Source organism: Typopeltis vanoorti, chromosome 17, assembly GCF_054136105.1.
Source record: "Typopeltis vanoorti isolate ZY-2024b chromosome 17, IOZ_Tvanoo_1.0, whole genome shotgun sequence".
In the NCBI taxonomy this organism is placed as follows: domain Eukaryota; kingdom Metazoa; phylum Arthropoda; class Arachnida; order Uropygi; family Thelyphonidae; genus Typopeltis; species Typopeltis vanoorti.
Window position 1 is genome coordinate 89168150 of NC_143565.1, and position 12046 is coordinate 89180195.

Here is a 12046-nt window from a genome sequence, read left to right on the forward strand (position 1 = left end):
TCACACCCTCCTTATACAGCAATGGCCTCTTGTTCTACTCCCCTCTCCCATTCTATGAAAAATCTCTTCCATGTCTACCTGATAACAACCCCTGACCAGCTTATATGTCTCTATCATACCCCCCCCCCCCTTTTCTCCTTTCACGAGGCTCTGCAGCCTACATTCTCTCAATCTGTCCACATACTCCACATTCCAAAGATCACTGACTACCTTTGTGAATCTTCTCTGTACCCTTTCCAACATATCCTCGTCACCATGAAAACGTGGTGACCAAATCTGTGCACAGTAAACCATATGAGGCCTGATCAAGGCCTTATACAATGGAATCATAACCTCTCTATTTCTGCATGTCAGGGCTCTCTGCATCATTGCCATTATTTTATGTGATGTCTTCACAACTTGTGCATTGTAACCCCTGAATTTCAGGTCCTTGTCCACCATCACTCCTAGATCTCTTATCTCCTCTACTTCTGTTAAAGTTTCTCCACCAAGTGTATACTTTGCATCCCATCGTTGCTTACCAAATCTGAAAACCTTACACTTGGCAATATTGAACTGACAGTTCCACTTACCTGCCTATTGATGCAATCTATTCAAGTCCTCTTGTAAGGCATTAACATCAGCCTGACTGTGCATTGCTCTCCCCAGTTTTGCATCATCTGCAAACAGCTGGATATCACTAGTTAAATCCAATATTATTAACATACAAATTGAACAACAATGGCTCCAAAACTGACTCCTGTGGCATACCACTGGTGACCTTTCTCTTTACTGCGCCCCCCCCTCCCATATACAACTTTCTGATACCTATCTGACAGCCAGTCACTGATCCAACACAGAAGTCTATTATCCAATCCCATCTGTTTCATATTTAAGAGTTTGTCATGTGGCAGTCTATGAAAAGCCTAGATGGCTTTGGTGTAGTTTCGGTCCATTGTAGTTGGTGGATTGAGTGCTGGAGACAGAGAGATGTAGAGTAGGTGCCCTCTTTCAATGAGTCCTTGGACTCCCTGGAGGTGTCACATAATAATAATAATAAATTATCAAAATCTTCTCACCAAAACACTTTTATTGGGACATTAGTAGTGCTTCACTCTGATGGTGAGATTTGGTCCGCTAGCCAACATTTTTATCTTTTTCTCTTTCATAAAATATCCTTTATCACAAAATATTTTTCAACATAATATTCTTAATTTATTTTCTCTGTCTCTATAAAGACTGATTATCTTTATTAGAGAACCTTCCCCCCTTCCCACAATATAATTTTTTCATTAATATAATTAACGGCTATTTTAGCCTGTTTTTGTTTAGGAGTGTCCCTTATATTTAATACATTGGCTAACATAACTCAAAAGGGGTATATATATATAATTTAGGACATTACGGGCGAGTGTAGAAGGCAATTATGGCAGAATAAAAATGTTGAAAAATTATGTACATACCTTGATTTTGGTTTAAAGATGCCTTCTAAATCCAAGCTCTTGTGGAAGGGGGGGGGGGAAGAGAGGGAAAGATGTGGGGAGAGGGGGGGGAAGAAGGGGAAGGGTATCCTTATGTGGAAACTGGGGCAAAGGTTTACAGGGTGTGGACTGTTTCGGTCATCGACTGACAATCGTTGGAACTTTGTGAGAATGACTGTAGGGCTATGTCAAGGCTGCAAGATGTGTCTGCCAAATTTGGGCATTTGTTGTCGCTAAATGGCCGGAGGCGTGGCTTAATTTGTAAGTTTTGGATCATCCAACATTCGGAAATTAGGTAGGGGCGGTGGACGTTGATAGAATTTCCATCACATTTTATGGCAATAGTTTCGGATATTCTAAGCATCGTTTCGTTTTCTTGTTTGCTTAGAATATCCGAAACTATTGCCATAAAATGTGATGGAAATTCTATCAACGTCCACCGCCCCTACCTAATTTCCGAATGTTGGACGATCCAAAACTTACAAATTAAGCCACGCCTCCGGCCATTTAGCGACAACAAATGCCCAAATTTGGCAGATAAATCTTGCAGCCTTGACATAGCCCTACAGTCATTCCCACAAAGTTCCGACGATGGTCAGATGATGACCGAAACGGTCCACACCCCGTAAACCCTTGTCCCAGTTTCCACATAAGGATACCCTTCCCCTTCTTTCCCCCCCCCTCTCCCCACAACAAAATAATATATATATATTTATATATATATTATTAATAGTAACCCGGGTTCCCAAACTTATTTCCCATGTTCCAAGTACATCCCCATGTTCTTTCTCTCTCTTTCCCCCCCCCCCCCCCCTTCCACAAGAGCTTGGATTTAGAAGGCATCTTTAAACCAAAATCAAGGTATGTACATAATTTTTCAACATTTTTATTCTGCCATAATTGACTTCTACACTCGCCCGTAATGTCCTAAATTATATATATATACCCCTTTTGAGTTATGTTAGCCAATGTATTAAATATAAGGGACACTCCTAAACAAAAACAGGCTAAAATAGCCGTTAATTATATTAATAGTGTTTTAGAGGAGTAGCATGGGAATTTCCCAGAAATTATACTTAATTTTTTCATATTTTTAAGTTATTTCTTTAACCTCCACACCATCTCATATTAAACATTTATTTGTATTTTTATTGATCCATCAGCCTTTCCACTTTTAACTTTTCGGTCTTATCTTATATTGCTCTCCCTACAGTGTACTATATTTGCTGGTAGTATTTCTAATTTTAAAAAGATCCCTTTACTACAGTATTCTCTTCTCAGCTACTGGTATTAACTTTCTACTTGTTTACGTTAAGGGATATTACATCCCATATCGTTTCTTAGCCGAATAAGAAACTCAAAGAGTTTCATGCCGAATATAGTAGAAACTATATAAATTCGGCGATTCCAAGCGTAAGCAAATACCTGGATACTGCAGCAACTGACCCTTAAGGTAGTGCAAGCAGTGGCAACTCATATCAAAGGTGGAGCAAGTTCCAATCACTATTCTTGATATTTACCCATAATGTGAACTTAGCTCCTAGGAGCTGTATTACTGTTCTACATTATGAGAGAAGGTCAATGTAGAACAGTAATACAGCTTCTAGGAGCTAAGTTCACATTATGGGTAAATATCAAGAATAGTGATTGGAGCTTGCTCCACCGTTGACATGAGTTGCCTCAGCTTGCACTACCTTAAGGGTCAGTTGCTGCAGTATCCAGGTATTTGCTTACGCTTGGAATCGCCGAACTTATATAGTTTCTACTATATTCGGCATGAAAATCTTTGAGTTTCTTATTCGGCTAAGAAACGATATGGGATGTAATATCCCTTAACTTAAACAAGTCATATGTCACCGAATTGAAGCCTTTGGCTCTTCGTATATCTAATAATTAACTTTCTACTTTTTTTTAGTCTATTCTATAGTCTGAATCCCGGATCAATGATCAAGTTAATATTTGCTATCATTGAAATTATGTTACTTAATTTATGTTGAGATTTTAATATAGATGTCCCTTACTCTTTCTTGAAAGATAGCCAGTATTGGATAAAAGTAATCCATTGTTCTTTATATTCATTCTATGAGATTGCAAGCATTGTTTTTTGTTTTTAATAACAACCTAAAATGTCTTGAATATTTTTTATTTATTTGTTTTATATTCAAATGATATTTATATCATTAAGATAGAAATATATAAATTCAAATTAATTAACAAACAAGCAAATTAAAAATACCAAGAATTATATTCTTGGTTTAGTCCTTTATCCAAATGTGAGCAAAAAAAAATTGCACTTGAAGCAGTGGCGCACCCAGTGGGGGGGGGGCCAAGGGGCCCCGGGCACCCCCCAAAGAAAAGGAAAAAACACTAGAAAAATTTCCAAAAATCTTTTCCTCTAATTAAAATTCATTTTTTTTTATTTATGTTGTGTGCTACTTATGAATTAGCGATCACTGCAGATGTTCAGTTATAGGTCGTATGCGATGTGTAGTGTGTATTCGCAAAACGTCTACTCAACTTGCCCTCCCCCCCAAAGGTTAAATCCTGAGCGCTCAGCCCCCTCCAAGATTAAATCCTGAGTGCGCCACTGACTTGAAGTATCTTCACAACTAACTTGTCCATGTTAATTACCTTTGTATCTCATAATACAAAACACAATCCTTTCAGGTGTGTACAGTGTCACTCATTATGGGAAGGCACTTCCCAGACTGGTTTCAGTGGGAGACTGGTTTCATTGAGAACCAGACCAACTGATATGAAATCATTAGCTTCTATATACAAGTAGCTTAGTCATGAAGATACTTCACAAGTAAGCTTTGTTTGCATACACTTGGATAAAGGATTAAACAAGAATATAATTTCAAGGCATTTTTAATTTAATTCATAACCAAGTGAAAAAATATAGCAAATTAGTGTTATCAATGCAATTAACATAATACTTATATTAAATATTTCAATTCTTAATTAAATTTAATAAGTAAATAAAAATGTTGAAGGAAAATCATTATATGTGTGAATTTTAACAAAAAATGTACTTTTATTTCTTATTTATTTTCTGTGTTATCATTTATTTTTTTCATTACAGATGAAATTATGATGGTTGGAGGTTGTAAAGATTCTAAGCATGGCTGCTGTCCTGATGGAGTAACTGCTCCAGTTGGTCCTAATTTTGAAGGATGTCCAAAAATTGAGATTTCACCTGAAGAAATATGTGAGAATACTGAATTTGGTTGCTGTGCTGATGGAGAAACACCTTCGCTTGGTCCTTTTAAGTAATACACTTGCTCTTCTTTATTAAGGAAATAGATTAAATTTGAATTGAAGCATTAGTAATATTACAAGTTTTTAAAAATATACAATGATTACCAACTGACTTGAATTTAGATTGCAGGAAATCTACAGTGAAGCAAAATCGCAGTCAATAAGATAGATTTGTAAGAAAAAGTGTTAACAGAACAAGATATTTCCTTTGTCACCTAGGACAAATTTTAAAACAATTCATCTTGTTCCAAATTAAACAATCTAAGCTTGCAATAAATATAATAATTATATTATGAATAACAAGCAATGCTGAATTTGAAAAATTAATTTTTATTTATCTTTAATTCCATCTGTTATAATACAGGTGGAAAATATCACAATCTTGGATACTATTACCAGATTCTCTTTCTTAGTGCCTCTTTCATCAGTTAGCCACTCTCCAGTCCAATACTTCACACTGAACAGCCTGAAATCCATTGACCTTTTCCCTCATTCCCAATTTCTGCTTTAGTTGGATTCAGTTCATCTGCAATCTTTATACTAAAGTGTGGTTATAGGTGTTAATAAAGAACTTTAATAGTTTATTAATAACACATAAGTTAAAAAAACTGAATATTTTATTCCAGTAAGTAAACAAAGTTATTGGAATAAGTACATGGGATATCAAGCAAATATCCAAACAAATAGTGTTGACTATCTCCTCTAGACACAGTCAAAGGTTCTGGTTATTTTTTTATATTTATTATTATTATTATTATTATTATTTTGTTGTTATTTTTGATTTCACAGAATTATAGTCTCCCTAAACATTCAAATGTGTTCAGGTTAACAGTAGTCTGCAAAGCATAAGAAGATTCTTAGAATAATCTTTCTCTTTTGAAGTTTAGTTTTTTTTAGGGTAACAGTTTTTTTCCATGCATGTAAGATGCCATGCTCATGGTTTACGAATGCTTGAATATATTGGTTCATAATTATATAATTCAGGTGTTCTCTGCATTTGGCTGCAGATTTATCACAGAAATGATTGTGATGGTGGGCACGAATGACTTGAGAGGTAATGCAAATCGGGTGGCGAGAGATCTGAGATTCTTGCTTGAGATTGTGCAAAAGAAAATGCAGAGAGGAAAGATTGTGTGTTTGTTGTCCAGGTGTGATAGTGACGAGCTGAGCAGAAGAGCAGTAATACTGAATAGCATAATAGCCAGAATGTGTCAGAAGAGAGGATTGGAATATGTGGATGCTTGGAGGGCATTTGAGGACAGAAGAGAACTGTATGTGAGAGACTGTTCACATTTGAATGAAGAAGGACAAAGGCATCTTGAGAGATTGCTGTTTCCTGAACGAGTCAGTGTGTCAATGCAGGGAAACTAGAATTCCCAGGGTGGATGGTAGCAGAGATGGCCTCTTGTGGGAATAGGTGCTTGGGGGACGATGTCAGGTAACACTGAGTCCAGTGGGATTGAGGAGGGGGGGTTAATGATAGGTATCGAAGCAGTGACATTTTTGTGCTTTATACTAATGCCAGGAGTATCCGAAATAAAAGAGATGAATTGGTGGTGCTGATAGCATCAGCTTGGCTAAAGATTATTGGGAGATCTCTGAGACGTGGTTGACGGAGGATGATATAATAACAGGAATTGAAGTAACAGGGCACAGCATTTTTCAGCAGGATAGGAAAGGAAAATGTGGTGGTGGAGTACTGCTTATGATAAGTGATGACTTATGTCCTCTAAGAGTGGAGACTTTGGAAGGCAGTGACGCTAATGGTTTTGAAAGCATATGGTGTGAGATAGAAGTAGCCAAGGCAGTGGGGTGGTGCTACTGTTGGATCCTATTTCATCTTAACCTATACTTTGGATCCGATATTTAGTTATTACGATGTTCTTAAACAGTTGATAGGTTGCTAGTTGATTTCTAATCCAAATATAGAGAAAATTTATATTTATAGACTGCGCCACTCTATATCTGAATTAGTTCAAGAATCGAAGAAAAAACAACTCTCAACTATTTCTCTTTTATATGTTGTTATTATGTTTACAGGCCGAGTTTATTTAACTTACTTATCTCTCCTGCTTTGGTTCGAATATTTTTATGGATGGTGCAGTAAAAGAGATTCAGGCAAAATACAACTTTAGATTAACAAAAACAAACATTTAATTTAGGATCACAAATTATACACTTAAGTTCAAATCACTAAATAAGATATAAACATTTTAGCTCTTCTGATAATACAGTCATATAATCTTAAGCAATGATAAATCTGTTGTCTGAAACACAGCTTTCACAAAATTCAATTAACCACTTGGTAAAGCTCAAAGTCATAAAGTTCCTTAGTAACCAATTACACAAATATCTCACAGTTACTTAAGTTTCAAATACAATATAATGGCGGCAACACTTTTTCACAAGTATACACTTTTAAATCCACACTTCAGCTAATCTCCACAAAAATGTTACTGTTAATATAGGATATTTTATGAAGAAACACACACATATCTCTGCATAGGAATATCAATGGTCGGAATATTCTTACCGGTAATCTTCCTTCTTCATCTACTTATATACGAACACTTTTTATAACTGTATACACTTTAAACAATTAACAGCACTCATTAAAACAAATCTTCTTAGTAATAACTGAATTAATTAACGGTCACAATACACATAATTAAACATTCTTGCATGATGCTTGTACTATCTTAGACATCACTTGACTAATTCAGTATTCTACTAATCACTCATGAACTAAGGTAACACACAATAATTCCTTAACTTGAAGTTTTATATGCACAGTTGTCCATTCCTCCGGCATTCAATTAATCTTTTAGGCACTACAATTCTTAACACAGCTATCATTAAACTCAACCTTGTTGCCTCTAATTATTCTCTAGTTACTCCATGCTATGCTTCAAGTTTCCGTGTGTCCTTGAAAAGTCGGCCCTGAAATTAAATCTCAACTAAAGTATAGCTAGTCATTCAGTAGTCACTTAGCTATCTTCCATTGCTTTATTTGTTATTCTGCAACTTACTAGCTAACCTTCTCCATGACTAGCAGACTTTACTTAGCTACTTGAGTGACTCGCCGACTCGCTAATATCGCACTCCGATTCCCCGAATCAATCTCCTTTTTGATTCCTTCTCCGAATGCCAAATTAGAATATCCCCCTTTTTTTCAGCATTCCTAGCTTATATATCCCTTCTTCCTGCCTAAATTGTTCTTGTGCTCTCTTTAACTAAAATCCTTTCCAGTAAACTTTCAACATTCTCCCTCACGCTCTGTTCTAAACTCGTGCTTGCTCTCTTATGTCTCCATGACAACAAAAACAAAATATAATAAAATTGAGGCATTGCATAACGTTATACTTCTACATACAGGAACAAATTAAGAATATTTACATTTCAATTAATGCACAGTTAAATGTTGAATACAAACCCCTATAATATTAACATAGCAATAAATAAAATAACTTAATAATATTTTAATACAGAGTTTTTTCTTTATTAATACACATTCTTGATTAAATAATTAAATATTAAATCAACTTATAGGTAGTTATATGAATATTAATTTATAAATAAGTGATTTACATTAAATAATATTTACAAATGTAGCCTTTGCCATGGTGGATTATGTTGGATTCTGAAGAGAGTATTAATAATTCAAATTTCTCTTCATTCAGAATCCAACTCTACAAACCAAGGAGCAGAGAGGGTGAGCTGCAGGAAATGTTTAGGCAGTTAAGCTTGGCAAGTGCAAGAAGAATGATTGTTATAGGAGATTTTAACTACAGCAGTATAAGCTGGGAGGAGGAGGAAAATGCATGTAATAATAAGGGGATTAAATTTCTAGAATTCTTGAGGGACAAATGTCTTAGGCAACATGTATAGAGGGAATGAGAGGTTCAAGAGTTTTGGATTTGGTAATAGCATCAGAAGAGCTGATAATAAGTGAGATGATATCTCTCCCAGCGGTTGGAGAAAGTGACCATGTGGATTTGACTTCGAAGATGAATAGACATGCAGGAGTATCAAAGAAAAGGGAACATGTGGAATTATAAGGCACGTGTTTATAATAGTCTTGGGTATCAACTAGGGGAAGTTCCATGGAGGCAGAATTGGAAGGCCAGGATATCATTAGTGCTTGGAAAATTGTGAAGGAATATTTGTTAGCAGCAATAGTAAGCTGTAATCCATGAGTGAAGTTGTGGACACAATTTGGTGTAAAGTGGATGACAAACAATATCAAACAGAACTGCAGTTGAAAAAGAGATTATGGAAGAGATGTAAGGAGAGGGGTGGAGGGCAGATACATGGAGAATATTAGATGCAGGCCAGGAGAGTGACTACTATGTGAGGAAGACAAAACTGGAATATGAGAAGAGATTGGCACTAAGATCCAAATAAATTCCTAGAGAATTTTTTAGCTATGTGGTGAGTAGGAGGAGAAATGATTGTGGAAGAATGAAATTGCAGAATAAAAATAGGAATAGAGTGACTGATGCAAAGGACATAGTGTAGTTGTTCAGTAAGCACTTTATTGGAGTAATTCATCCTGGAGAAGAAGATTTTAATACTAGAGGAATAGGGCAGGTTTAGAGGTGCAAGAGTAGAGTGTGTTCCAAATACTGAGTACTCTGGATATCACTAAAGCTGTGGGACTGGATGGTATTTCACCATGGGTTTTGAGAGAATGTGCTAAAGAACTGACAGCTCTGTTGATTTGGTTCTTCATTAAAAGTCTGGTTGTGGGAGAGGTACCCAAGGAATGGAAGGAAGGTTAGTGTTGCTGCACAAGGGTACACTTCCAGTCTGCACAAGGTAGCAGATTGGAAGTGTCTAATTATAGGCCAGTTTGTGTGTCATCAGTAGTTGTTAAGGTCTTGAGAAATTAGTGAGGGACCATATATAGCATTGGACAGATGAGAGTAATGTTATCTCTGAGAGTCAACATGAATTTCATATTTATAAATTTAGGGACACAAAAACACACGTGTTGAACAGATTATTTTATTAATTCCTAATAAAATAAAACTTTACGTTTCGACTCCTGTATCGAGGTCATCATCGGAAGGATACAAGTGTATAAGGAACCAAGCTACATGCTCTAGCTCTGTATACCAGTAAACTAAATCTACATAGTTAATTAATCCTTTTCCCTAGCCTGACCTCTAGTGACTTAAAAATAAAAATAAAAATAAAAAATACAACTACAATAAACTGCTAAAGTCCTCATGTATTAATATTCTTCTGGATTTGTACAGTTCTGATTGCTATAATATGATTTCTTTCAGTTGCTGTTGAATGTTACAAACATTTCACCAGGTTGTCTTCTTGTAGTGGGAATTTTCTATGGCTAATTTAGGTTGTTATACAGTTTGTAGATGGGCCCTCCACATTCTTGAAATGGTTAGGCCATCATTTTTGTTGAGATTTGGGTTGTGTTTGAGCATTTCACATGACTCTTTAAATTTTCTTTAAATTTCACATGACTCTTTAAATTCTCTCAAACCAGGTTTTGGTGCGGTGTAAGGACTTGGTATTTTTCCAATCAATTCTGTGGTATGTTTGGAGTGCGTGGTCAGAAAGGCCGATTTTTCCAAAATGGAGGTATTTAATGTGTCGTTTGTGTTCATCTTGTGTGATTGGGATAATTCGCCCTGTTTCCCCTATGTATGGTATGTTACATGTGCATTGTATTTTGTATACCCCTGGGTGGGCTAGGTGTGGAAGAGGATCTTTAGAAGAACTAAGTAGGTGTCTTAACTTATTTGGGGGTTTAAAGGTGGTTTTAATGTTGTATTTGCATAGTCTTCTGTCTATTTTTTCAGAAATGCCTCTAATATAAGGAATGGCAATAGCATTCCGGAAATCTTTTTTGTTCTTACTGGTATCCTTATGGAGGATCTTGTGAATAGTTTTTTTACTGTATCCATTTTTTATAAATGTTTGGTTGATGATCTTGTATTCGTGGTTTAAATCTTGTTCATTAGAACAAATTGTTAGAGGGCCGTGTTTAAGGGTGCTTATGACACCTAGTTTTTGTGTTGGGTGGTAGTAAGAATTTTTTTGTATGTATTGGCCTATGTGTGTAGGTTTGCAGTAAACTGAGAGACAGCCAGAGTGAAGACGTGTGACTAGTGTGTCTAGGAAGGGAAGAGAGTTGTTTTTTTCCATTTCAGTGGTGAATTGGATATGCTTGTGTTGTTTGTTTAGGTGACAAAGGAATGTATTTAGAGCTTCGCAGCCATGGGGCCAAATGGCAAAAATATCGTCGACGTATCCGAGCTAAATTTTGGGCTTTAGACATGCTGTCTCTAGAGCACGTTGCTCAAAGTCTTCTGTATAAAAGTTAGCTATTGGGGGGGAAAGTGGCAGCCCATGGCTGTACCTTCTTTTTGAAGGTAAAAATTGTTTTGCCACACGAAATATCCGGAGTGGAGTACTTGGGCAAAGAAGGGCATGATGTCGTGTGGAAATATGTTCTGTAGGAGCAAGATGGTGTCATTGATTGGGACATTGGTGAAAAGGGAAGTTATGTCAAAGCTGACTAATAAATCTTGGCCATTGAGTGTAATGTTTTTAATTTTATTAATGAAATGTTGTGTATTTTTTATGTAGGAAGGAGACTGACCTACCAATTCCTTGAGTGTGGCCACTAATTTTTTGGCTAAGTGATAATTTGGGCTATCAATTCCTTCAACAATAGGACGTAGTGGTGTACCTGGTTTGTGTATTTTTGGCAGGCCATAAATTCTGGGCGCATGGGCATAATGAGGTATTAATTTTTTTGTTGTTTCTTCAGGTCATGTGTGGACGGATTTGATTAATTCAGTTGTTTTCTTTTTGTTACGTTTTGTGGGTTTGTAGTTTACCATTTGGTAGGTGTTGTGGTGTGATATCAAATGGTTCATTTTTTCAATGTATGTTGTACGGTCTAAAAGGACAGTGGCATTGCCTTTGTCTGCTTTCGTGATTATAATGTCTTGGGTATTTTTTAAGGATTTAAGGGCTAGATTTTTGGTTTTGTTTAAGTTAGTGCTTAGTTTTTTGTTAGAATTTAGTATACACGATGTTTCCATTCATATTTTATCTTCCAAATTGGTGGGGAAGGATCTTAAACCTCTCTTGATATGATAAACAATATCAAGTTTGTTCACTGACCTCGGAGCAATGGCGTAGCTCAAACCTTTCTTTAGCAGTGAGAGTTCACCTAGGGTGAGATTGTGGTTTGATTGGTTGATAGCCAAGCTGTGGTCCAATGGTGGTTGGTTGCTCCTAACTTCGTTTGTGGGTGATTGGCTGCTCCTTATGATGTCGGTTTGTAA

The 12046-nt window shown here is 36.2% G+C and overlaps 1 protein-coding gene across 5 annotated transcripts in view; it reads left to right on the forward strand.

The window, feature by feature from the left end:
- Window positions 1–12046, forward strand: part of LOC150097613 (papilin-like) — a 1184257-nt gene that overhangs the window by 596988 nt on the left and 575223 nt on the right. For all 5 annotated transcript variants that reach the window (XM_090407770.1, XM_090407771.1, XM_090407772.1 and 2 more), the window contains one exon: window positions 4546–4732. In XM_090407770.1, the coding sequence (XP_090263896.1) occupies window positions 4546–4732 (187 nt within the window). The remainder of the gene's footprint in view (window positions 1–4545; window positions 4733–12046) is intronic.